This window comes from Etheostoma cragini, chromosome 12, assembly GCF_013103735.1.
Source record: "Etheostoma cragini isolate CJK2018 chromosome 12, CSU_Ecrag_1.0, whole genome shotgun sequence".
In the NCBI taxonomy this organism is placed as follows: domain Eukaryota; kingdom Metazoa; phylum Chordata; class Actinopteri; order Perciformes; family Percidae; genus Etheostoma; species Etheostoma cragini.
The window spans coordinates 16,375,721-16,403,151 of record NC_048418.1 but is presented as its reverse complement, the minus strand read 5'-3'; the positions used below and the strand labels follow the sequence as shown (position 1 = coordinate 16,403,151).

General features: G+C 41.0%; 2 protein-coding genes across 8 annotated transcripts in view; one reads left to right on the top strand and one right to left on the bottom strand.

Moving 5' to 3' along the window:
- The window catches only part of clcn2a (chloride channel, voltage-sensitive 2a), a 40,361-nt gene that overhangs the window by 5,442 nt on the left and 7,488 nt on the right, over positions 1-27,431 (bottom strand). For 3 of the 7 annotated variants that reach the window (XM_034887216.1, XM_034887213.1, XM_034887217.1), the window contains exons 2-20: positions 16,454-16,622; positions 13,171-13,302; positions 10,974-11,102; positions 10,471-10,604; positions 10,028-10,108; positions 8,398-8,421; positions 7,859-7,937; positions 6,478-6,603; positions 5,964-6,048; positions 5,434-5,535; positions 4,878-4,980; positions 3,661-3,816; positions 3,508-3,577; positions 3,306-3,416; positions 2,629-2,842; positions 2,314-2,447; positions 853-1,097; positions 360-471; positions 172-218 (exon numbers count right to left, since the gene is read on the bottom strand). In XM_034887216.1, coding sequence (XP_034743107.1) covers positions 172-218; positions 360-471; positions 853-1,097; positions 2,314-2,447; positions 2,629-2,842; positions 3,306-3,416; positions 3,508-3,577; positions 3,661-3,816; positions 4,878-4,980; positions 5,434-5,535; positions 5,964-6,048; positions 6,478-6,603; positions 7,859-7,937; positions 8,398-8,421; positions 10,028-10,108; positions 10,471-10,604; positions 10,974-11,102; positions 13,171-13,302; positions 16,454-16,622 — 2,253 coding nt within the window. Of the gene's footprint in view, positions 1-171; positions 219-359; positions 472-852; positions 1,098-2,313; positions 2,448-2,628; positions 2,843-3,305; positions 3,417-3,507; positions 3,578-3,660; positions 3,817-4,877; positions 4,981-5,433; positions 5,536-5,963; positions 6,049-6,477; positions 6,604-7,858; positions 7,938-8,397; positions 8,422-10,027; positions 10,109-10,470; positions 10,605-10,973; positions 11,103-13,170; positions 13,303-16,453; positions 16,623-27,431 lie in introns of those variants that run through there. The other 4 variants (XM_034887214.1, XM_034887218.1, XM_034887215.1 and 1 more) reach the window with 3 other exon arrangements.
- Positions 17,552-19,878, top strand: LOC117953846 (zona pellucida sperm-binding protein 4-like). Its single transcript, XM_034887233.1, has 7 exons — positions 17,552-17,901; positions 17,996-18,183; positions 18,394-18,491; positions 18,570-18,727; positions 18,802-19,142; positions 19,227-19,302; positions 19,685-19,878. The coding sequence occupies exons 1-7, from the start codon at positions 17,616-17,618 to the stop codon at positions 19,813-19,815; spliced, it is 1,278 nt and encodes a 425-aa protein (XP_034743124.1). The 5' UTR covers positions 17,552-17,615; the 3' UTR covers positions 19,816-19,878.

Genomic DNA, 27,431 nt, shown 5'->3' with positions numbered 1-27,431 from the left:
ATCACACAGGAAACCCCTGCTGCATGTGGGTGGATCCTGCCAATCAGCAGGAGGAAGAGGTGGACGGCATATGCGTGGACTCAGAGAGAGCACACACACCCACGCATACGATATGTGTCACATTCATACAGTACACTTGCACCCACTCATATATCCTTCTCTCTTTCTCACCTCCAGCAAGTCCTTGTCTTGGTCAGCACAGGAGAGGGTCTGAGAACCTCAGAGAGAAAAAACAAAAAACAGTTTATTTCATTTGGATCTACTTGTTCTCACTATCCTACACCAGTGTTTTTCTGCGTGGCGTAATGTTTGTGTGTGTGTGTGTGTGTATGTGTGTGCGTGCAATGTAATGCACGTACTATTTGGAGTCTCTGGGTCACTGATGGCTGACACAGTTTTCAAGGCAGATTTTAGAGGAAGTTGAACATTGGAAACCCCTGGGCTGAAGGAGGAAGACTCCTCTGTGGATATCTACATGGAAAATGTATTAACAGAGGAAGCCAGACCCAAGTGTGCATGCGCACACACAAACAGCCCCACAAGACACAGAAAAGACACACACGAGCACATGCAGATAAACAAACAGGACAGCCCAGGTAAAGGCACAGACGACAGAGACACAGAAGACATGTGTTAATGTAAATGTAGAAATAAAGCACATTTATACAGTTGACAGTTAACACTTACCACGACAGTGTTGTCCAAAAACACCATCTGTGCCTTTACCTACTGCTACATGCTTCACAGTACACATGCTGTGCCTGATTCATTTTTAATCTACCGCTACATCCCCACCCAAGCCAGACTTTGCCCCAGCCCAGCCCAGCCCTGGCGCCCCCGCACGCCTCACACCTCTTGGGTGCTCACCAGGAAGCGCACCGCTTGGCGAGCGTTGGTGTTGGTCGAGGCGTTGATGTGGGTGTGGGAGCAGGGGGAGCTGGGCGTGCTGTCGGTGTTAAGGCTAGGCAGGGGATCGTGGTTGCCGTTGTCCTGGGCCAGCCGGCGGAGGTACTCCAGCCTCCGCTGGCGGCACAGCTGGAAAGAGAGCAGTGACTGGAGCTGTAGTCGCTCTATGGAGCCCAGGAGGATCATCGAGTCTGAAGGAGAAGGAAGGGAGAGGAAGAAAAAGGTGACAGGAAATTTGTTAGGTAGTTTAATGCAGACAGAGTTCCCAGAGGTAAAAATGGAACAGCAAATACAAAAATCAAAAATGTCATGAAGTGGTTGTATCGGAAATTCTGATCCAACCACATCATAACTGATTCAGCACACAGTAGAACAAATGTCAGTTTTAGTAAGCCGTTTTAGAGATTTATCTTTTGTTTAATCAATAGAATTATTATACGAGGAAGGTAAGCATTCAAGTAAGGCCTTGGCTTGTCTTTCCTCTTACATTAAATAAATCAACAGTTCTAGTTAGACGTTGCCTATGCCAGTGCCAGCTGGACACGTCTTTGAGTAGAAATAAGAGCTGAGACGGGCCAACACTGTGTTTAAACTGTGAAACCTTTCACATAAACCTATCAACATGATCCCCTTAGAAAGTAATAACACCATAAACCATCTTAAATTCCAATTTGTTATAAGCTATAAGTTGGCTAACTTCCTATAATTGGTCCGAAAGTCCGACCCATCCAAAAAAGTGTTTTCATACTGCAAATGAACTGAACCATGGTTCTTTTGAGGGGTTTTGATCCGGACTGTGGTCCGAGGCACCTTTCCCACCTGGAATTTTGGTTCAAACCAAACTGAAAAGTCCGAAAGTCTGAACCAATTGAGGTAGGAGTGAAAACACCCCTAGTCTACACTGACTGGTGTACAAGGAACAACCTTCATGAAGACAGGATTTATTTCAGGATTGTTAAATTAGACTAGGTTGACTAAGTGTACTGTAGGTTTAAAATGATAATTTTACTTGGTAAAATATTGATCTTCTCTGACTAATCCTATCAAAGGGGTGAAGTCATTTCAACTGAGAAACAACATTTTAAAAACTGTCAAAATACAAATATTGCGTCTCTTCTAGATTTCAGTTCAGTTTCTAAATCATAATGTTGCCAATTGGACTATTGTATTGTAACTTGTGTTTTTTATAGCATTTGATAATTATTTGTTTTTTTGTTTAAAACAATCAAAATGGGCTGGAAGAAAAGCATGATTATAATCCGGAAAGTAAGGTACTGATGAGGTTTCATTTTGGTTTCTACACTGAAACACAGGTATCAGCACTAGTATTGAAACAAGAGCAGCTTGTTCTCAAAATTGACAGGATCACTTGACTAGTATCAAGCTGAACGCCGAGACTTTCCTTACCACTGGACTCAACCAGGGCCAGTGTTTTGAGGTGACCAGTCAGCAGCATCTCCTGCAGGTCTCGATAGCAAGAGATAAGAGTGATGTAGCGCACGTCCCTGACCATAATGTCCTCCACTCGGATATTGTACTTCCTGAAAGATGGAAAAGGGGAGGAAGTGATGAGAAGAGGGAGCATGAGAGATGTGTATACAGGAGAGGGAAAGAAATGAAAGGCAGAGGAGATATAAAAAAACAAAGGCACAGAATCAGAATCAAGAATAACAAATATAAAAAAGGTACAACTCCATTGGAAATCTGCAAACTAAGTCTCACTCGTGATGTCCCATGCCCAGCTCAGGTAGATAAGGGAGTTTCTTGATGCGGATGATGGAGTCGTACAGTGACGGTTGGAGCGACTGGGCCACGGCGTTGGCCAGGATCACAGCGATCATCACAGGCAGGATGTGGGAGATCTGACCAGTCAGCTCAAACACTATGACGGCCGTGGACACAGTGTGGGTGACTGCTCCAGACAACGCTGCAGCACCTGTGTAGGAGGGATTTAAAGGAATTCATTTAGTTAATAGAGGCGGTTTTAGTGTGTGACCAGGCATCTTTTTAAACAGAAATTAAAAAATTAGAGTTAGATAAATGTGCAAGCTATCTGTGTGTTATTAATCAGAGAAGAGTTTCCTGCAAGAAGCCATTCTAATACATAACATTTAGCGCCACCTTTACCAGTGAGTCATGACCACGAACAATTTTCTATTTTACTTCGGTTCAAAATGTATTATTCAGCTTAAATGGAATCAGTTTTCATCAGTCACATTCTATAAGCTGGTATGAAGTGATGGAAATGGCTGCAGCTTTGCAGCGGGGACGGTTTCAATCACACAGGAGAAAGGAAAAGTGAAAATTGGCCAGAGAATCAGTTAACAAGGCAAATTAGATACAGAATGGTGATTTAAAGCACAGTGTGTAAAAAGAAAAAGAAAAAAAAAAGAACTCACCAACTACAGCGTAACCGCCGGGAACTATGGGATACACACTGCCGTCAGCATGTATGCCATCAGGAAACATGGTTGCCATGACCTCTCCAACAAGTCTGCCAAATCCCGCACCTGTCGGTCACACAAAGAGAGGAAGGATTTATTAAAAGTGGTTCTTTACATTGCAGTAGAAACATTAGAAAAAGAAAAAAAAATGATTCACCTATAAGAAAAACTGGCATGAAGGCCCCGCATGGAACCGGCATGGTGGTGGCCACGGCAGACATCCAGAACTGAAACAGAGAGACAAGTGATGAATCATGGTCAGTCATCAAATCCTACACATTTTCTAGACAGAATTATGTCGAAGGCCTACCTTCATGATGATGAAGAGGATGAGTGTGATGAAGACGTTGACCTGTGGGTGTTTCCAGGCGTGGTGGTGGCTGTTGTAGTCAAACTCCTCCGCCACGCCGTGGCGGCACCACGTGCGGTTGTCAAACAGTGCGACCAGAGACTCGTGCTGCGTCAGCTGACAGGTCGACATGAGAAAAGGAAAGGCTATGTGAAGGTCTGTTTCTTCTTTTACCATGGCTGACAGACCTGTGCAGGAGGCCTTAAAAGGTCTCCAGCAAAGGCTGTGTTGGGATCTACATCTGCTGGAAATCCCAGCAGCCAAAAATGCTGCATTTGATACTTGATATGTTTTAACTGTTTTATTATAGTTTGTTTTCAAAAATCCCAGGACTCCATTAATGATAGCGTTAATGATACTGAGTGGATTACCAGGGTGAAATAAAGTACATTGAACTAAATCTGTACCCTGCAAAAAAAGAACTGCTATGAGATTAAATTCATTTCCCCTGCTTTACAACTTCAACGGTTTCCACTACTGTCTAGAAACACAAAATGAACAAAAAAGTGTATTTGTTTTATGCCAGTTCAGCAACTTTTATGATTCTGTTTTGTTTCAGGATTTTGACAATACTTTTTCCCTCTCGGTCAAGTTATTCTCTCAATCATTAGCAGATGTTTTTATCTTGTTTTGACAGTCTGAAAAGCTAAGTACCAATGGAAATGGCTTGTTATGCAGAACGATTGTGCAACACCTGCACTAAAAGGGTTTTCTCTGCAGCATTGCTAAAAAAGCTCAAACTACATTTCAATTGTCAGACGTTTTCCGGTGGCAGTACAGTAAAGTAACCGCAACCAGAGGTGTCTATTGTTGTTTGGCAGCATTGCATCTGGCAAGTTTTTTATTAAGCAACTCCCAACATTCATCAATGAAGAAGCACACACAGAAAAGCCTAAATTTAAAATGATACTAAGACAAAAAACATCGGTTTTCTGTTGTTTGCATTTGTTCAAAAGCAACAACAAAAAACACTTGTTTTAACTTTGCTTCATCATTATAGTAATCCATATCAGGAAAAAAACACAGCTATTGAACAGTTTATGCTTGAAGTATAGAATAAGAGGAGCACAAAATAACCCACAACCAACACTAACTTCATTTAAAATTACCATCAATCATGAAAAAACAGTCAAGGCTGGCATTCGTGCTTTCTTAGAAGTGTGAAAGTATTTTCTCACCTGTCCCGCCATGAATTGCCCGAAGCCCGGAGGGAACGTGAGAGTGGAGATCAGCAGGGTGACGAGAGCGGGATACACCAGACGCCTGATAGGAAGAGATGGACTGTGGGGTCATTAATGGGTGTGCTTGTCACACCATATGTGCATGTTTGATTTCTTGGTGGTGAGAATGGAAGAACTAGAAATAGCTCTGTGTAATGTGTGAAACTGAGCCAACTCATATAAGGACATCCCCTACATCTCAATACTACATTAACATTGTGATATAAGCAAAACCAAGTTTAGGGGCACATAAGCAGGATTTTGTCCTTTCTTGGGTCTATTTACAGTTTAACTGATTAAAATCAGGCTTTTCAAGATGCATTTTGTATATTTGCTGGGATTTGAAAGGAGAAATACAATATTTGGGGAAATACACATGTTCACTTTCTTGCAAAGAGTTAGATGAGAAGATTCACACGAGAGTGGTATCGATCCTTCACCCAGCTATCGTCAAGAACGCAAATAAGTGCATTTCCAAAAATGTTCTCTGTAACATCAGGAATAAGATACTCACTTCCTCAGCAAGAACTTGTTAATAGTCTTCTGCTTCCTCATGCACTCCACAATCAGCCGGTTCAGGTAGACAAACAGAGCGCCACCAAAACCACAGGCAATCCTTCAGAGAGACAAAGACACACCTGGCGTTTTCATTCAGTCTAATGAAGGTGATACAGGAGAGCATCCAGGGACAAAACTGAAAAGTAATGACACTGCCTCTGAAATACAATTTGATTGCACTTGGTTAAGTCACTTTTCTGGAGCTTTTTAAAAGGAAGCCAACCGATATTAGGTTCATATTTTTCTCTTTAAAAACGTTTTGGCATCAAACTAATCAAATTTGGCACGTGCTGATGTGGATACAGTCTCAATTTCAATTTCATGCCCGGTTCATCGAATACAAATTAACCTTCACATTCTCAGCAGGAATGTGAATGTGACCGGGAGGAGACTACAGACAATGATCTCTCCAGTAACTGAGGCCCCAAACTGCTCTGGGATCAGGATTCAGTTAAACGTTGCGTCACTCCAGAGAAACACACTCACCCAAGGATGGCGAACGCCGGCAGCTCCTGAAGATCAAACGGAAAGTCAAGACGGAAACGGGTCTTAAAAAGAGCAGTGATGGTCTCTGAGGAAAAAGAAGATTGTTGTCATTGTGTGTAGACACAGAGGATGCACATATGCACATATATTACACTGACCTTTAAAAGAAACTGGACACTAGTACAAAATGCTTATATTGGTATATATATTATATTGTTTGTATTAAAATATCTGCTTATAAATACAGAATCAAACATTATGTGATGTTAAATTCTACAAATAATAATAATGGACCATTTCCTTCAAAGGGATTAATAATAAAAGGTATGATGAAATTACTACCTAAAGCTTTTTCCAGTTCTAATTTTATGAGATCTTATTTATTATCAATTAAGAAAACTCGGAAAAAAAAAAAACACCATAGCAAAGTCACACACAGAGTTACACAAACGAAAAAAAAACTGCTACACGAATGTCGAATAAGGACTTTGCTACATAAAAAATTCTCCCTTACCTTCCTCCTGGTTCCACACCGCCAGCACTCTGAATATGAAGGCACTGAAGGTGGCTGCAAAGAAGCCCCTCCAGTAGTTCCTCACCGCAAAAAACGTGGAAGTGACCTCAATACTGAACAGCACCCCTGCACCACACACACACACGCACACACACGCACACGCACACACGCACACACACACACACACACACACACACACACACACACACACACACACACACACACACATTTTTAGGCCATTCCCACTCAAAGACTTATTTCAAGAAATTGTTTATTTGTCCAAAGGGAAATTTATCTTAGCCAAAAGGTGGCCACATAAAAATACATATAATATGATACATACATGGACAGACACAAGACATTAAATACATACAGTGATGTATGGGAAGTGACCATGAAAAGGCAAGTTGGCAACTCCATCTACAGAGTTTTTTTTTTTTTTTTCTAAATTTCTAGACGTGGATCTAACTTTGGATGAAAGGGTACATTTTGAACTGACCCTGGCTCCAAAGGAAAGGTTACAGGGTCACGTAAAACAATTGGAAACATCCTTTGACGTGACTATTGTTGGGATTTAAAAATGTTATATGTGCTTAAACATTGTGTGTGATTAGCATTATACATTCAAGCTAAAAGGTAAAAGCATTATTTCGACATAAATGAAGACATGTTGGTCATGCATTAAGTTTGTTGTTATAAGTATATAGTTAGTTGTTTTTTATATTAAGTTGTTTTGCAATACTTCTGTTTCAAAATATAAGATGTTCTGCTACATTTTGTCATAATCCAGCTCTCCTAAATGTGTCAGAAGTAGAATTGATTGTTAGGGATGCTCCCTTAGTCTGGTTTCAACCTCTTACCCCCACTGACTTTTTCCTAAACTTAGAGTCATAAACCTTAAGTCACATTCCAACTGAAAGGTAACGGATAAGCACACAAAGACATCCCTGTGGTCTAAAGACCCCACCCTTTTGTGAGATATAGCTGGGCGTGTAAGAGCCAAAGAGTCACCTTGATCCAGGTAACTTTGTCTCAGGATATCCTATGTAATAAATGGATTCACATCAACATCTGAGATTTTGACTACTAATTGAATGAACCCTGAGAATGGAGCAGGATTTAGACCCAACACTATTCATTCAAAATGTCATTTCAATTGTTGCCAATAGCTGCTGAGACACAGTATGTTGCTCTGATACAAAGAAATGGACAGACAGACCAAGATTTGCAACTGCTTTCCTGCTAGCGGGGTAAATATTTTTCTCATTTAATCTGCTCCCGTAATTATCTACCATAACTAGACAGCATTTAACCATGACTAGACAGAATTTAACCATAACTAGACACCATTCAATCTGAGGCTGCAGCTATGTTGTCTTACCTCCAATGGGGGCAGCGAAGCAGCAGCCCACACCGACTGCACAGGCAGCAGACAGCATCTCTGTGTTCCTCAGCTCGTTCTGTCCGAAAAGAGTCAGATACACACACACACACACACACACACACACACACACAACACAAACACACACACACCACACAAACACAGCCGTGCATTCAAGCAAATACACACCCAAACTATCAAATTCCAGGTGTTAGGGTTAGTTGTACGTGCAAATGCCACAAAAACACAATACAACAAATGTCTGTCTCATGATAAACCAAACGGTTTACAAATGCAACAGTTTTAGCTGCTGCTGTATCTTTTGACATTGGACGAGATTACATATGAGTGGTGAGCTATGGGAGGCGATAATTGAAAACCCAGGATTGACAATAACTCGCTGTAATGGTTTGCTGAACAGAATCGGGAGATCAATGGAAAAGCATCAATATAACTCTGCTTCTGAAATGGACAGCATGGATTACTAATGTTGATGGAATTGCCAAAAAAGAAAATTATCTGACGCGTGCATTTCATACCTTGCTTCCCTCAAAGGGCTCTTCCTTTAGCAGAGAAAGTGGAAGAAAAAAAATAAGACAAATGTGTGTGAGTGCGATCTGTACAAGTGCAGAGGTTACCTTCTATTTCTGCTCCTGGAAGACATCCAACTTATTATCCAAACCACACAAAATCAGAACAAGCGGCTGAGCTTCCGCACAGTCTTGATTCAGCAGTGAACTGAATTAACATTTTCCCCAAATGGTTATGTTTAATAGCTGCACAGTCGACACCTGGACTATTTCAGCCTGTCTAACTGCGATGTCATCACTGCAGTCTATCATCCTCCGTATTGATGGTGATGCTGGTGCTGCTAGAACATGGAGGAGAAGCATTGCACCCTTTCCACAGCAGAAATCGACAGAAGCCCAGGGTGTGGTCTCACATGAGTGGAGGTGAGAGTGTGTCCTGGGGAACGGCAGAAAGTCAAGTAAAACTTCATGACAAGGAATATCTGATATTGTGTGTGTGTGTGTGTGTGTGGCCTCTCTATACTTTCACACTTTCAAATGGACCAAAAATGCCTTTAAATAAATCTTTCAAATTCAAAAGTTTTTTTTGTCAAAACGTTTTGGCTCTGTCTCTGAAAAATCATGACGCAGTAGTAGAAGGGCAGATTATGGGGACGTGGCCATGCAAAAAAAACTGTGTTGTAAAGTACATAGTCACCAGTGGCGACGGCCACCCTGGTATAGTCACGGCCCGCTGCCTTGCGAGTTTCATATGCATAACATGCATTATGCTAATTAAAGCGGTATATTTGTTGTATATATTTTTTTTAAGGACAACAGACAAGTTAATCAGCTATTATATGTACACAGATACATAAAACAGGATTGTTGTGGAACTCAAAACATTGAACACGAAAGTGGTATCAACCTTCTCTTTTCACTTTTGGCCATAAAGCAGAATTTCATAATATAGTCATATATATAGTCAAATATTTCTTTAAATCTGAAATCTGTAATGTGATGTTGGATTTGTTGGAGGTGTTGTGCAGTGTTTGAAGATATTTTGCATTTGTTTTGTCAACAGGACCTAACATAAACGTGATCAATATTTTTTAAATATCTAAGTGTAGAGAGAGCACCAGCTATTAAAAAACGTCAATGATTTAATCTCTAATATCTCTATTTGGAGCAGAGGACCATATATAGACAACTGGCTTAAAAAGGCACACCGAGCCCGTTGTCTAAATGGTCATCTGCTCTGAACAGGCACGTTTCTGTAGCTACATGCTTACTTCAGGGAAACCTGTAATCTTGGTTGCAGATTTTACTTTCTTGACAATTTCGGATCACATTCCTGCTCAAATGTGTCAGGTTGTGCAGTTTTTGGTTTAGAAGGCTTTATTGGTGATTTCTCACAAAGAAAGTGCCACTATACGCCGCAACAGTCAGTCTTCGGCTGCAATGACGGACAGGAAGGGAAGCCCAAGGGTTGACGTCAACACGTGTATTGGGTGTGATCTAGCACATAGCCCGATGCGGTAGAACATGTAAACAGTGTATCCCGGTAATAGGTCTCTTTTAAAAGTTCAAAAACTCAAACAGGTTAAAATCTGTACTTCAGTATATTGGCATTCCTTCTTTAAATGGTTACTATCCTCACCATGTAAATCCCACCAAAAAGAGGAGCCATGAATTTGCTCAAGAGAGCAGCGCACAGACTGGCAACATGAACGAAGGGTCCCTAAGAAGAAGGATGAAGAGAAATCAGAATGTAAGTAGACAGGATATGATTAAAAGCACATTTTAGTAGAGCGTGCTGCACTCAGGTTCAGGGGCATAAACCTTGCACGATTAAAGCCTACTCAGAGTCAAATTAAAAACAACTTTACAACCCCCCAAATAGGAAAATGCGAGTGTCATTAGCAGTAAATCACTTTCTTATTTTATTTTTGCAGCCGCAACTTTAATGAGATTAGAAGAAGCAAAGTGATTATATCCTTACCAACAGGAAACTTCAAAAACTGTCAAGCAATCTGTCATGTGTCATTAGTCTAGCCAAGAAGACTGTGATGGTAAGAGATGAAGGAAAAAGAAACCCTCTACCTCCTTCCCCAGGGGCATCCCACTGCCCAGAGCACAGGTCAGGCCGATGACTTTGGCCACAAATGTCTTGAACGTCAGGTATTCTTTCAGGACAACCCCCCTCAGTATTGTCTTCATCTCAGGAATACCTGAACCTGGGTAATTACAAAGGAAGAGATGCCAGGTGGGATGTGGTGATGGAATGGAGAGAAAGGATTAGATGAAAGAAAAGTAATTACAGAGAGTGGGATGGGGGGAATAAATGAAGAGCGGGGGAGGTGGGTGAGGGGAAAAGCTGATTGATTATCATATAGTATTCTGTATGCACATCTCATCAGAGGGATATTGTATGGATTTTCCACAGACGTGACCTCTAGACACCTACAGCATATGTCCTTGGAGGCCTTATGGTGCATTATAGAGTAAATTACAATATTCCAACACAGAAATATGTCAGAACATTTGAATACATATGTTTATGCATGACTTGTTCAAGTGTGTGTAAGTGTGTATGTGCGTCTTACCCACAGCCTGGGGGGCCAGAATCTGTGTGAATCCTGCTGAGAAAGTGATGAGCACTACAGGGTAGGTGACCCAGGCGATGTACTGCAGAAGCATGTTACTGTCCAGTCCACTATACATCCACTTCTGTGCTGCACACACACACACACACACACACACACACACACACGCACAAACACATACACGTAACTTCATCTCAGTACCATGCATTTAAATTCAAAACAATATAGTTTTGCCCATCTTAACATATTTATCGGTTGTGAATATATTCACCCAATTCCTTTGTAATCAAATCAGGACCTTGTGAATTAAAAATCAAATGGATTTGGAAAATCAATGGCGATACCCATGCCTACTTCATTCCCACCCTTTGACCTCCCATCTCTGCCTGATTCATGTATTTGTCTGTACTTGTAGCAGCTTCCTTAGCCTCCTCTTCTTTATTTGACAACACATTACAAGACATACAGATACAGACCAACACATTAGAGGAAGCGTTTCATAATGCATCTTTTTTTCTCCATTAGGCCATTTTCACACCTAAAAGCAGTTTTTCTGAAACACACCCTGTCAGGTTCATAACACTTTACCTTACTAAATAATGACGGTCAAGCAAGAAAACGAGACTCAGAAGGCAAATGAGCAGTTAATTGACAGTTGCAAAAGGGAAGCTACCACGAGAGCAGCCTTTCCGCAGCGCAGCTCTAGTGGAAACTTCAACAATTTCTCTGCAGCTCTGTCCCTTTATTCAAACACACACACACAGTAAGGAGGGGTCTAATGCCTACGCCAGAGACCCTGGGCTGGCATGTACCTCAGATCTAAGGCTCTTGTTATCTTCTGTGATATGCAAACAGCGGGACATTTATTGCCTTTTGTTTAGGCAGCAGCGACTGAAGAAACACAGACACGGCTTGAAAGAAACATGGTATTGTTAAATGTGCATATAATAATAATAAGCATGAAAGTTATACTAAGTAGGAACGTTATACTAATTAAGAAACAACTACAAAGAAATAAGCAATAAAAGACTTTATAAAAATGAATTCTCTATCACACCCCATAGTAGATAAATGAGAAAACACCACTCTTACGTTGGTTAGGCCAATCCAAGAAGAAGTACCCTTTAGTAAAAAAGTAGCAAAAGTACAAATAAGTGCCACTTTGCTTGTTCAAAAGCCTTGATGTCTCTCTCTCATGTGTGGGCCAAATTGTTTTGGCGGGCAAAGCAGAGAAAGGAGAGGTAACCTTGCCCCTTATGACCTTATAAGGTGCAAGATTCCAGATCGGCCCGTCTATTGCCATTTCTAGCCACTGGGGGACAGGCGGGCAAGCTGGGGGAATGCGTATCAATGCAATAAAAACCTCATAAAGTGAAGTTTTCATGCAATGGAACCTTTAATAAGTATGCTAGTCTTTACACATACAAATTGCTGATTATACAACAAGGTGTAAATAGCAATTCTAGTACAGCGGGTTGGGTGGATCTAGTACTATCCATTCTATAACTCTTTTTAACTAATTTCTAGTTTAGTCAAGTGGGTTGCAGTCTATATCCTTTGTCGTTCCACTTCCGGGATTGCCCCGTTGCCGCCTGAAAATCGGCAGAATTTTACTCATTTAGGCCGCATAGCCTTTTGCTTTTATGTGAAATATTGGATATTTGGCTTTGGTTTGTTTTTTGATAAGCTTATGTTTTGTGTAAAATGTGTTTTATGTTAAAAAACGGTTTTTTTTTAAACTAATACCTGTCAAATAAATATATTTGCCTTTAAATTGTACTGAAGTAGAAGTTTAAAGTGACATTAAAAAAAAACTGTGTTTACCCAGTGGTGAAAAGTAACTGAGGTTTCGGAAATCTAGGGTGTATACCTGCTTCTACAGTGTCTTTAGGGGTGTACATTCAGTCTTCAAAAAACTCACAGTTGTGATAATCCTTTCATTATTTACAGATATATTATTGATGTGAGACAGAGGCACTTAAAGTTATCTGAATAGTAATAAACTGCTTTAATTAAAAACAGTTTACTAGCACAATACAAATGCAGCAGAATGCCAGTTATTAGTATAACAACCATCTTCACACCTGACACGGCCTGGGTTAATACTTTGCTGCCCTTTATTCACCGTCGATCTATCCACCTGTCTTTCTACAGTAGCTCTTTCTTTTCTTATTCTGGCTCTCTGTCTCTTTCCTACCTTCTTGGCAGAAGGCAATGGCGTAGTCCATGACCCAGCTGACAAGAGCCATGAGAAGCCCCAGCAGAATGAGGAAGATCCAGTCCTCCCCCACCCGCGAGATCAGGAACTTCTGGCAGCGGGACGCACACACTGAGGACACAGAGACAGGAAGGGACAGATGAAAAGCAAAAGTAAAATCGGATGCATAGTGTGAAAAGAGACAGAAGAAATATATTTGTTGGTGTGACTCTGTAAAAGAACCATTGAATGACAATTCATTGGCACAGATTCATCAAAATAATGTCTATTCTGTTGTATTCTACTCTGGTAACATCATTCTGGATTAGTTGAAATTTCCTAAACACAAAAGAAAAAAACAATTATTCTCATGCTGTGTCAATAAAGGATCTAATTTCACATGAAAAACTAATTGTAGAATCGTATATTATACATACAATTATTAGATTGGACAGAGAGATTTCTATTTAACCGAAGTGAGTGAGCAGCTAAAATAATAATAACAAACTGGAGGTTATAATGTGGTGAATATGTTGAATGTGAGCATCGCTTCATCCACCTAAAATACAAAAAATAAAGAGACAAAACACAATTGGGTCATGGTTGTAAATTCTACCATTACATTTTAATCTATAACTCTAAGCTAGGTCAGCTAAAAGAAGCATCACTGGACTCATTTCCTCTCTCAAAACCTGGAATTCACTTCAGAATTCAGAGCATTCATAGATGTGCAGTCCCAAGAGAAGCTAAATATATGCTACTAACACATTTACCAGATCCATAATTCCTATTTTACGCTCCCCCTTTGACGTCATATAGCCACAGACAAGGTATGGAAGTCATAGAGGGATTTTTCTTTAAAGGATCTGTTGGCAATAAGAAAAGGAAAGAACATGGACAGACTTATCTTTTATGGCTGAATTGAGTTCCCCTTTAAAACTATTTCATCTGGATATTTTACTTGTGGAAAGTTTCAAGAAGTTTTAAAAATTAAAGAATGGCTCCAAACTATTTCAAAAAATCAAAAACATATAACATGAAAGAATGAACAGAGACATTGTTATTGCCCTTTTCCTTTGCTTGTTTTAATTGTAATGTTCTACAATAAGTCACATTTATGACTATGTTGCTTGTACAATTGGAAAAGAAGTAGTACTTCTCCTTCATGATCGTGTTTACAAACATTTATTGTTGTTTGAATGTCATTGCTACTGTCCAGACAATCATAAACAATAGACTAAATGACATTGCAACAGTCTTTCTGGTGCAGGAATTTGGGTCACGGGGCAATGCTGAGTCTCCTGTGTGCATGATGGGGCGAGCTCACTGGCCAGGCCACCTGCTGGATGGAAAGTTGCCAACAGAGAACACACACATACACCCGCACTCATGTGCAGACAAAGCCATCACATAATGGATACACCAATGTCAGAGAGAAATATTTAAGCATTCATTTATCTGTGCAGATCAGACTGCCATGTTCTTCACGGGATCTATAATGTTTATTTCACAGTTCATTGGACACACACACACACACACACACACACACACACACGCACACTCACGCCTCGTATGGCACCTGCAAAGCCACATACTTCCGTGTGCATCTTGGCTCACTCTAACATCCGCAGGCTCAGTGGCAATCGCAGATGTCTTCTCCTGATCCCGTTATAAAAAAATAAATAAAAAATCACACCCAACGCCAGACATTTCCTCTAACTCTGCTGGTTCCGCATTGCATCACCTGAAGCCAACTATATGTAATTCAGGAATAGATCTAAAAATGACAAAATCTACTAAAAATAGTACTTGCAATAATGTGACATAATGATGCTATATAATCCCAGAGAGATCACTCCGAGTCAAAATAAACACAGTGAGGCAGTACATATTTCCCGCTCTTCATCCCGACCAGTAGCAGAGCCCTTGGCTGCATGTGTAGGCTGCCTTGTTCAAAAGCTGTAGCTCCAGTTACTGATCTGAACCGAGGCACACTCAAAGTCCATCATCCACAGAGATGATGTTCCCACACAGATACATCATGAGAGGAAAACACTAAAACTCCCACATCCACCAAATTTGAAGGTTCTCTCCTTCTACAGATTACCTAACAGGGAAACAGCAGAACCTGTCCAGCCTGAGTGTCTATCTAAAGACAAGGCTAAAAATACAAACATAGCTTGATCTACGAGCACACAGCACACAGACAGCAAGCACACAAATCACTCTGGCTGGCTCCTGATCTGAGAGTGATTGTTTTAAATGGCTTCCATTACAGCGAGCGAGCAAGGCTAGGCTGACAAAGAGTAGCTTGCTCCTGTGGTGCAATATATTGAGCTTTAATCTGATCACTAGTCACCAGGACAAAGAGGCAGAACAGGCTTATGGAACAAAGCTACACTGGCTCACTTGTGGAAACACATGTCAAAACAAACAGGATTTCTATCTTACTGAGTTTATCTAATCAGGTTTTAAGACTTTATGTGTGGATTTCCATTTCTAAAAAGGTCAGTTCAACTAAATCTGGGGGTGCAACTAACCTGGCCGGGACAGGTTCACGTCTGTGGCCCCCCAAGAGAGAGTTAAGTAAGCAATACATTTGCCGTACCTTAGGGAATGTAAACAGGAAGTGTATTGTCATCGTGGATTCAATGAGTAACACCACAAGCTAAAACTTGAGCCAATTTCTAAGCTTTGTTTACATTTTGGCACCATGAAAGTATGCCAATATATGTACAAAACACCTACATTATCCCTGTATGACATTGACACTGAAGAAAACTTACACACACACAAAATGCACGCACACAAACACGCACAGACGCACACACACACACACACACACAGAAACCTGTATTGTGGAGTTCAGACTAAAGTAGAGCTCTCATCTGGTGCCAGTCCGTAATATGGAGTCAGCAGGGAAGACTAGACATAAAATAATCTGACAGTTCAGATCAGAGTTCTCACAAAAATACACACACCCCAAAGCAAATATCTGTCCATAGTTACACAAACACACAGATGTGTATAAGGTGGTTCACTGGCAGCCAGCAGAGGGGGCAGTCTTTGTTTAACATTGAGACAGCCCTTGTTGGCTGGAGGTCATTGCTCAGATCCGTTGTGTTCACATCCTCTCCTGCTCCCTTGTGTCACACACACGCACGCACGCACGCACACACACACACACCCTTTGGTCTGGCATTCCCAATATGAGCACTACACAACCTGCAAACTTTGTCCCTGCAAGAACACTATTAAGACGATTTAGACTTTAAACACTTACAATGGCACTTTGCACAGGGCTCTTTCTCATAATCCAGCAGATCTGCAGCACGACTGCGAACACTGGTGTTCCTCCGCAGTCCTCCACCATCCCGCACTCCCCCATCCCGTAGGCGGGCTGCTTCCTCCTTGGCATACACACCCAGCTCCTGGGTGTACCGCCCATACATCTGTGTGCATGAAAGACAGCAAAAAAAACCAGCTTTTATTAAGGGTGCTTCGATCAGGATTTTTGGGGCCAATCACTGATTGCTGTAAGCAGTATTGGTTGATACCGATCACCAATCACCGATCACCGGGTCTATTTGAAGCATTCTATTTGTCATGTCATATATTTGACATATATAAATTTTAAGAATTGCCTTAACAACAATAAACATGTATTAAAATGAACAGAAGATAATGTATCGTTCATTGTCAACTGTTTTCTTTTGACAGGAAACGTTCAACATTCTACTTCCTCTGTTAGAAATACACCTTAAACATCTTAGAGCTTAAAAAATAAGCCTTATTTTGAAAGAAATTACAAAAAAAACTCAGGCTTGTCCTCCTGCTGTAATGAACTGAAAATAGAAGCCTTGACATGACAGTCACACATGTTTTGAGAATATATCAGTAATTGTTTAGCTTTTTGTCATAGCTCAAATCAAAAAAATTGTCCTTTCAACCACTGCAGACATCTTTTCAGTAGTAGTAACAATTTTTCTCAGGAGTAGTGCGTCATCTGATCGGCCGATCTGATTGACCTTTATGGAGACCACCGATCAAACTAAACCATTAGCTTTTATGCAGGTGGCAGGCAGTGGACGGCAGTGAAAGAAACGTCATTATACAGCGTTGGGTCACAGTAAAGATAGTCGGCTTGTGTAAACACACTAAGGTTCAAATTCAGAGTAAACAGGGCCAGGTGTTGAATTCGAATTCACTGCCTGCAGCTCAGTCCTTTTTAGAAATAAAAATCCACTCAGACTTCTTTTCAGAGAGATGAGCAGACAATGAGCCCCACCTGCCAGCTCCCAGCTGATTAACTCTGCAGGGCTGCCACACAATTGACACCTAACGATGAAAGGAGTTCTCAACAAACGACACATAATCGATCATGTATAAAGCCTGCGTCTGAGCCATGTGTACCGTTACAGGTTTGGTGCAGTTCTAGTACCATAATGGAGCTTTTCAAGAAGCTGTTTGGTGTGATGGTTGTAGTTGTTGTGGCTTGTGATGTTACTGCCCAGCGTCAGTGGATGTTGTCTCAGCAGCAAAACCAACCTCCTCTTCCTGATCAGCGGCTTCAGCAAACATTTAAGGTTCCTCCACCTGCTGCTCCCTTTGATAAATGCCAGGTGGAGCAGGCTGACAAGATCCAGTGTGGAGCTGAAGATATCACTGCTGAACAGTGTGGAAAGATCAACTGCTGCTTTAACAGGCGGCAGTGTTACTATGGGAAAGCAGGTTTGTGCTCTGAACTAGTTTCCCGTACCTCTCAAACGCTGCATGGAAAGGGTAAAATATTTGCAACTTTTTCATCTGTTTTCTCCTCAATCAGTGACTGTGCAGTGCACCAGGGATGGCCAGTTTGTGGTAGTCGTGGCTCGAGATGCGACTTTGCCCCACATTGATGTGGAGTCAGTCAGCCTGCTGGAAACAAACGACCCCTCCTGTACCCCTGCGGCCGTCACCTCTGCTTTTGCCATCTTTCAGTTTCCTGTTACTGCATGTGGTACTACACTCAAGGTGATTTGTGCAGTTTTTGCTTTAGCTTATGCGTGAAGTTCCGTGGCAATTATTTTGTTAAATGTCAAATTAAGAGGCTGCCATGAGTTACCCTGGCCCCAAATTCAGTCTACAATGATGTAAACCTATCAAAAATTCACATTTGTTAGGCTTGAAACAAAATGTCTGCCATATTTATTTCCTAAATGAGAAATTGGTTTCCTCCTGCAGGAGGATGAGAGTTACGTGACATACGAGAACCACATGTCTTCTTCGTATGAAGTGGGAATTGGACCTAGAGGCTCAATCACCAGGGACAGCCATTTTGAGTGAGTGTAAAACTGAGCTCCTTTTATTTTATTGGGTTTATGGTCCACTGAAATATCAACTTATTTGTGCTCAAACAGGTTGTTGTTTCAGTGTAAGTATTCTGGCTCAGCTGTAGAGGTTCTCGTTATGGAGGTGAATGCTGTTCCTCAACCTGTGCCGGTCGCTGCTGTAGGACCTCTTAGAGTGGAGCTCAGACTGGGCAATGGGCAGTGTCGCTCAAAGGGGTGTGTGGAAGGTGAGTGGCACAAGAACCTTTTAATGATGCTAGTTTTAGAATTTGACATCCTAAAATGTATGTAATGATTGCAGAAGTGGCAGCGTATAGCTCCTTCTACACTGAAGTTGACTACCCAATCACTAAAGTGCTGCGAGAACCTGTGTATGTTGAGGTGAACATCTTGGAGAGGTCTGATCCAAACCTCATTCTGAACCTGGAGCACTGCTGGGCCACCTCTGCACCCAATCCCCTCAGCCTGCCACAGTGGGACCTTCTGGTTGATGGTTGTCCCTATCATGATGACCGTTATTTAACCACAGTGGTTCCTGTGGATGGCTCCTCTGGGCTTACATACCCAAGTCACTACAAACGTTTCATCATTAAAATGTTCACATTTGTCGACCAAAACACCTTTTCAACAAAGCAAGAGGCGGTAAGATACTTGTGGTACAATAACATCAATCCATAAGACTACTTGGTGTAGTCTCAACATAAAATGCAACTTTTAATTTTTCAGGTGTTCATCCATTGTGCTACGACAGTGTGTCATCCCAGCAGCACAAAATCCTGTGAACAGCCATGCCACCGGCAACGTAAGTACCCTAAAGTTTTGATACTTTGTCACAACGCTGCTCCTGGAGAGCTAAAAGTGGTAGTAGCTCTCCAAGAGCAGGTTTTACTACAACAAAATGCCATTTCTGTCATGAAATGGTATTCCTGTTAAAAGCTTCCTAAGCCACAGCAGGCCCCCAAATAACTTGGCCCTGCAGTTGTTGGCCTTGTGTTGCCGTCTCATGGTGAGTGTATACATTTTGATCTTGTGGGGGTGAAAAGTTGACTGGTGCAAATGGGAAGGCAGTTTCTTACTTTGGAGGCACTTTAACTAATGTTTGTAGTTGTAATTTACAAAATGCTTTTCATCTTTTGAGATTGTTCACATGGAAAGTGAACCTGCACTTTCTTTTCTTCTTGCAGGAAGAGCAGTGTCTGCTGGAAGAGCCGTGTCTGCAAGAACCCTCTCCTCAAGTGAGAGGGCTGTAGTATCAAGCAGAGAGGTGGTGCTGACCGAGCAGGGAATATCTGCTCCTTTCTCATCAGAGAGATGACCATAGATCGGGCAGCCAGATTTAGCCTTTTAATAAAAGCTTGTTAAAAGTTCATGATTACAACTGGGTCTGGTCTTTTACTATCTGAAGGTCACATGTATACTTTTACCAGTTTTGTGCAGAGGCAATGAAGTTGAGCTTCTGATGCAACCGTCTTCCTGATGTGTGCTTGGAAATCACAAGGTTGCATGACATTTGATACTTGCTAGTACAAAATGACTATGTAACATGGTACGAAGCTGTGACATGTGCTCAGAAACCAGCTTTACAGTACTGGGGGTAGGAACATTATCTTCCCTCACGCCCCACACTGTTTAATTTTTTGCTTAACAGTTCTCGCTTTCTCAGTATGCTACAACTTCCCTGCTCTGCACATGCCTTTGTCCTGCTCCAACCCATCCACCCCCCCCCTTGTCATTGAGATGGGAATCACGACTCCTCCAGACTCCCTACTGCTCACGTGCAGAGCAGCCGTAGACATAGTCTGAGCAGAAAGGGCTCTAATCCACTCAAACGTGCTGTGATGCACTTAAGCAAACATGTCACATACTGACAGTAGCACTGCCTCACCTATAAACCAAAAAATCCCAGAGGACTCTGCCAGTAGACAAACGGCTGCTGTGGACATGCATACATGTCGGTGAAATAAAATGTTTTGCCACTGGTTAAAGATGCTGTCAAATTAAGAGAACTGACTGTCGAGCAGTTTGCATGTGAGTAGAATAGCAAATCTTGGGAGACTTGAGCAAAAAGGCAGTGTGAAACCAAAACGACCTCAGCCATATTTTACAAAATTATCCCCTTCATCCTACAATGGAGAATCAGATCTATTTTTACATACAAATGATAGTGGTATATAATCATTGGCAAATTCTAACAAGTTTTGATTTCAAGCCTTTTGCCTTTCTTTAGTGGTATTCGAGTGGAGTCTTTTGGTTCCTAAAGCTGCAATGAAAAATTGAGTAGTGCAACTTAGTATTCCAGCTTTTCGGGACTTTTAATGCAAAGACAACACAACCTCGACACCACAGTGGTCAGTATAATTTCTAAAAACTCAGCAAGGCATTGAATTGAGCAACAATATAATTTCTAGTAATTACATAATTAAGATTGTGTTTGGCTTGATGCCTTGGCTGGAAAGCAGTTAAGAGGAAAAAAGTTTGCACACAGAATCTGAAACCCCCAAAATGATTCATCATCGAAACAATACATATGGTTGTGGTCATATTTCCTAAATTAAATGAACCTCATCTGTCATCTGTCTTCTCAAGATCTCAACCAATGAAGTCCTGCATGGAGGAAAAATGACAGACCCTTGGGTTTCCTGGTTGGTAACTGGTCAATATTTTAATCACCACTACACTGGGAAATTAAAATCTATTCACAGCTACACTGAATTTCAATTTTATTACTGAATGTGTGTTTTTTTATGCGCCCCCACATATAGTACACTGTAGACGCACACATACCCGCACCGCCAGCACCAGACAAACACCCACTGGGAGTTTAAACGGGGCCTGTTGGTGATGCTTTCTTTGGCCTGTGTGAAAGCAATCACTGGCCATCTGGAGCACGGCCTCCTGGGAGAGCAGCAGGGGGGACCCTGTGGGTTAAATGAGCTGTTATGTGTAACTAGTTCACCTCCCACGTGACCAACTTCTGTATCTACATTAGTCAGTTTACCTCCCACATCACAACCCTACATCTACATCAGTTCAACTCCTGCCTCCCACAGGTTGCAACTGACTGGGTTGTCATAGGCTGTAATGCCTACAGAAAGTAGAGTTCCAGTTTGGTGCAAAAATGTTTCAAATGGGAAGAAATTATGTTTACCACACATACATGGGGGTAAAAAGATGAAAGACAATCCAACTCAGATTCATTTAACTAATTCTAGTTGTAGAGACATCCACATTTAGACAAAAAAGGAGAGGAAGCTAAGTGGAGGTGAAGAGCAGCAGCTATCAAGGTGGAATGTGTAAATCAAACATGTCCTTATTCTCCTCCCTATTTGAACAACATTTTGTGTAGCTGCCAACTAAACAAACGAGATGAAGAAAAATGACCTTTTCAGACCCAAACATTTAGTGGAAAGAAAATACTGACTTTGCATCTTGTGAGAAACTGGAGCCTGAGAGTCTTTTAGAGCAGCTTTACCACTCAGAGTTGTAGCTTTTGTTCAGTCTTGATATCCTGGGAATACAAGGCGATGACCATTTATACTGAGATAAAACAAAAATATGCATTGATATTGTAATATTGTATTTTATTTAGTCAGTAGTAGCAACAATCATCTTCTAACAAAACTAGAATTGCCGCCTTACGGTTGTATGCGTCCGCCAACCAGTCAAGTTGCAATTTACATCCATGTCTGTCCAAATTCATATATCATATGAAGTGAAGGAATTTAATAAAATGTATTAAGTGTATTTTTTTGCAAAACTGAAGTTATCACTTTGTTGACATGTATTCCATTGAATAATTTCCAGTGAGAAACATGCTGTCATCTCTTATAGAGACTTTTTACAGAGGCGTACAGAGGACATAGGGACGTTCAATATCAACAAAACCAATGAGCTTGTGATGGACGACCAGAGGAACAGGATAGAACACAAAGTTGTAGCCATGACAATAGAAAATGCCTCAAATGTAGATGTTTTTGCAAAGAAGCTACACATTTTAAAACGCGGATCCTTCACACACATTTTTCACTCGGCAGCACATAAGAAATATACAACAGTTTCATGGTGGGCGTCCAAAATTAGTGTCACCAATTGAGTATTCGATCATACACCATCGAAGAAAACTTATTGGTATGTTGGTTGACAAGCAATATTAAATTGCAGTGCAAAAATACCGAACTAGCTTTCAGGTCATTTAGAAAAGGTGTCACCGGCCTGTCATGTTCTGCTCCTTCTTGTTTTCAGGTGTTGAGAGTGGGCGGGGAGGTGAGTTGGGAGGGTTGTCTGTACCTGGCCAACTGGACGTGGTCTACAGAGGGCATCAAGGCCTATACTTCTGGGAGTCTCATTCTCTCTCAGCTGCTCCTACTGGAGCATCCACCATTTTGTTCTTTGTTTGGTTTGTTGCATCTTACAACACACTTCATTCATTCTCTCATACATGCATGGCAAACACCACTGATGTGTTCTATACTTACACACCCCACTGTTACCTTTATGTTGGGTTAAGTTATGTTATTAGGGTATTTAGTTGAATAAACTTCTTTTTGGTTACATTATCTGTGTGAGAACTCCCTTTTTGTTGGCGGCTTTGAGTCAGGCGGTAACACACCATTACATACTTTGCCTATTAGATAGCACTTGATTTTTCAACTGTCGTGCTCAGTATGGATTTTTCTCAGAATTAAAAAGAATTACAAAAAAATAAAAACAAGAATACTTTTTTATGTTATGTGTTCAAAACATCCTCAAACAACCAGTATCGGACAGGTTATATGGCACACCACTTATACAGTATGTACTAACAAGGGCTGAACCCTTATTACTACCATCTATCCTGCAGCAATTACATGTCAATCTACAGAGCAACTTACCACACAAGATCACCAACTGAAAAAAAGTAGAAAACTATCCATTAAAACAGAAAGAGCACCACATGTCCACCAACTTTCTACCGCGTCAGACCCCCCACTTTACTGCTACATCGCTCACTTTGCCGCCTTTCACAGTCAGATCTTGTGCAAGCCTAGCACAACAGATGAGATAAAAAAAGAAAAGTTCTTTGTTATTTAACTATTAGGCCCTGCAGGATAATTTATTCATTGTGAGGAGACCGCTAGGACAAGTATTTGACACTACAATGATGAAGTCTTGAAAATCTAAAACTCTCATCCTTGCTGCTTTTCACTTATAAATATTCATGAAGCAATTTTGATCTCTTTTTTTGTAGTGTGTGAGAGTAAAGGGACCCATCACTGCAGAGAAAAGATGGATGTTTCACACCCTTAAACTCCTATAGTCCACAGCCTACGGTTGTGGCGGTTTAATTACTTAAACGTTTGGTTATGTATGAGTATGTATTGATGAGAAAGAGAGAGGAAGGAGAGAGGAAGGAAAGAGAGAGAGGAAAAAGAGGAGGACTAAAGCTCTCAGATTAATCTGAGCTTCCAGGGACAAGACTGAAAATTGAATTAAAGGAGAAAGTGACTCATTTGACTCATCCCGCTGTCTACAATTACATTAATAAAGGTAGTGGAGGCTGCTTTTAGAATAGTTATCTATAAGTCAGAGCTCTCTCTCTCTCACACACACACACACACACACACACACACCTTAATGCAGGCCCTGCGCACCCAGACAAGTGAAAATACACCAACACACACTCTGATCATACTGTATTAGTAGAAAGCAGCACAAATGATAAGGGAGGTTTGGGAGGGGGGTGATGTCAGGGATCAAGCTGAAAGAGTGACATCTTGTCAAAAAAACACTTAAGGAGGGGAGCTTGTTGTTTTGCAAACATCATGACACTCATCCACAGAGATTACAATTGTAACAGGTTTAAAATTAGCGTTAGGTGTCAGTACAGGGATATAAACACACTGAACGTCTGTCTATGGTTTTGTATATTTGTCAGATATAACATGTCAGGAATTAACGTTTGGGCTTGCTATATGTAACAGTATAACATTTTAACAGCGGCGGAAACCAACTATACCATACAATTATAAGGTAGCCTACTTTTAATTGAGTGTTTCTATTTTCTTCCGCGGTTATTTTGGTGAAAGTAACTCAGAAAGGAACGCAAAGATAGTGTAATACATTACAATTCAGAGACAGTGGTATGTACTACATTTTGGAAGTAACTTGCCCAACACTGGTTTGAAGAATGTAAGTTTACGAACTGTAATTCTAACTACTAAAGTCAGTATTTACATTTTATGTAGTTTTCTATTTCTACTTCTACACTCCACTGTGTTTGAGTATGTAGTGCTTTTATTTAGAGCACCTCTCACACCGCGATGGCAGCACCTTTCATCGGGAGGAATTGTGTCTTGCTCTGGTCATGGCGACATTAAACCACCAACTCTGTGATTAATGGGGGACCTCGCTCTTTCTCCTCATTTTAGAAGAAGTTATAAACTTTTTACTCTATTACATTTATTTGACAGACAACCTTACAACAATAATTAGCGATTATTTTGATGATTAATTAATATTTCAGCTTTTCCCGTACCAGAACTTGCTGCTTTTTGGTCTTATATGACAGTAAACTAAATATATTTGGGTTTCAGGCTGGTGGTTGGACAATACAAAAATTTTAAAGAAGTTATGATCAAAATTTTTCACTAGTGACATTTAGTTGATCAAATTTGATCTAAGAATAAATAATACACAGATTAATTTATATTGAAAATACTATGTGTAGCCCTAGCTGACAGATATAGCCACTAGTTAGTAAAAATGTACATGAAAAACATATAGTAATTTTACTAAATATGATGCACTGTTATAGAAAAAACTAACAGCATATTAAGTAGTCATAATTATTTCCACATTGATGGTAAGGCTGCTTACATGCATTTATTAATGCATCTATAATACTGATAATATAATATAATATATAACATTATTAAAAGGGCCTTCTGCATAAGACATATTCGGTTGATAATGTGGTTGATTTTTTTACTCAAGTATAGGATCTCAATATTTCATTCTATATTTCACAATAGTACACACTTTTATATAACAGTCCTTTTGGGTTATCAACTAGGCCTAATGTTTATTATTATAAATTAGTTTGCCCTACATCTTGTGAGTTTAAAAAAGTATACAAGTATATATTCTGTGAGTTAGTTCTTGAGTACACCTTGTACAGTACAATGAGCTAGGTCTGTTTAAAATGTCAAATGAATTGAGATGGGTCGTCTCTGCAGTGGCCCGTTCAGGGGTGTGCAGGTAACAGGACCATTCAGGTGACAGGAGCTGAAATGGACTGAAGCCAGCTTCTGTGTCGGAGAAAGGGACAGAATGCTGACGGTGAGGAACTAGACCCCCCTGAAGAGAAAATGCTTTTATGCTGGTGTGTAACAGTGACGGAGGGAGAGAAAGAGATGCTGAGATACAACGGAGATGTGTATGACAGTCAAATTCAACTCAAAATAGGAGTTTTTCTCATAAAACGTCTCATCATAGCTGCACCTACTTGCAATAAGATAATGGAAGTAAGTGATGGAAGTAAATTGCAAACAGCATATTTACCAACCCAACTGGTCTGTGATACTTTAAACCAAACAAAACAAAAGAGAAGAGACAGGCAACAGATATCACAGTCTAGTATTTTGTTGTCAGTGCGCTTGCTCACGGCTGTTCAGGAAGACGATCTGTCCTTGTGTCCGCATGCTGCACAGTGCAAACTAACAGTATGCACATATATAAGTATGTCCAGTCTTAATACTGTCTGTGTAATAGTATTCATACAGATGTTTTGTGGCTGGAGAAATCATAATCCCTGAATTTGAACAACATTTTGCCTAAGTGAGACAGAAGAGACGGTGTTCTCTTCTCCTGCACCACAATGTGCATATATTTACATAAATCTGTGTTGTAGTAGCATTGCTTCAAATATTAATCAACCACAGACATATGGAAGGAGAAGGGTGAGAACATGATCTTCTCAGTGGCATATCTTGATAGTCGGTGCAGCAGGTTGCTCAGAAACAGCACACACATGCATCCATTCAGAAAGGCCGGCAGTTTGTGTGCTGTGTGGGGTTTCCGCGTTGCTGCAGTGCTCTTTGGCGGGGAGCGGAGTGAGGGAAGGTGTGGGGTGGAGGCTTTTTTCTCTTCAGGTGGACTCACTTTGATCCCTGCAGCAGCCAAATCCTTAAGCCTCCTGCTGCCTCTAACATCTGCTTTGACAGAGACTCACCGCACACTCATTTAAGCACATATGTGTAGGCAGGTGCAATGTGCATACCCACCCACCCACACACACAAACACACACAAACTAAATGCAAGAGTAAACTTGCCCACCCTTTTAAAAAATGGAAAATACATGTCACATCCAGACCTCCTGCACCTCTGAAGAGAAGGTTTTGAAAAGAATTCAGATAGAAGGCTGCAACATCAAGTCACCCCAACACCAGCGGTCTCTTTTCATTTCAGTCCATAACTGCGTCTTCTCCACTTTATCTGCTCCATCCCGCCATCCCAGGAGATGGCTGGGGAGACAGACAGCCACTGCCCAGTATCCCAGCACGCACTGCACCTGACAGCAGTTGTAGAAGCCAGTGACCCATGCACCAGAGCCCGGTTGCTTTCAAGCTGCCAGTTGCTGCTCAAAGGATCTCTCCTGCATCTCTGCACAAGACTTAGAAAATAACATCTTGCTGCCTAAGACAGGCAGAGTTTCTACACACTGTTGTATAAATGAAATCTTAATGGTTATAAATAGCCTGTTTACTCTCTGTTTTACTATTTACTTTGGATAATGAGCTCAGAGAGGTTAGTGCGGATGCTTTCTAAGAAATCTGTTTGGCGCAGTGGCTGAAAATACAGCATCAGTGCTGCTGTGCATGACATACGAATGGGTATCATTTACATATAAAATGATTGTTTTCTTTAGGGATGAGTTTCCATGATGGGAAATG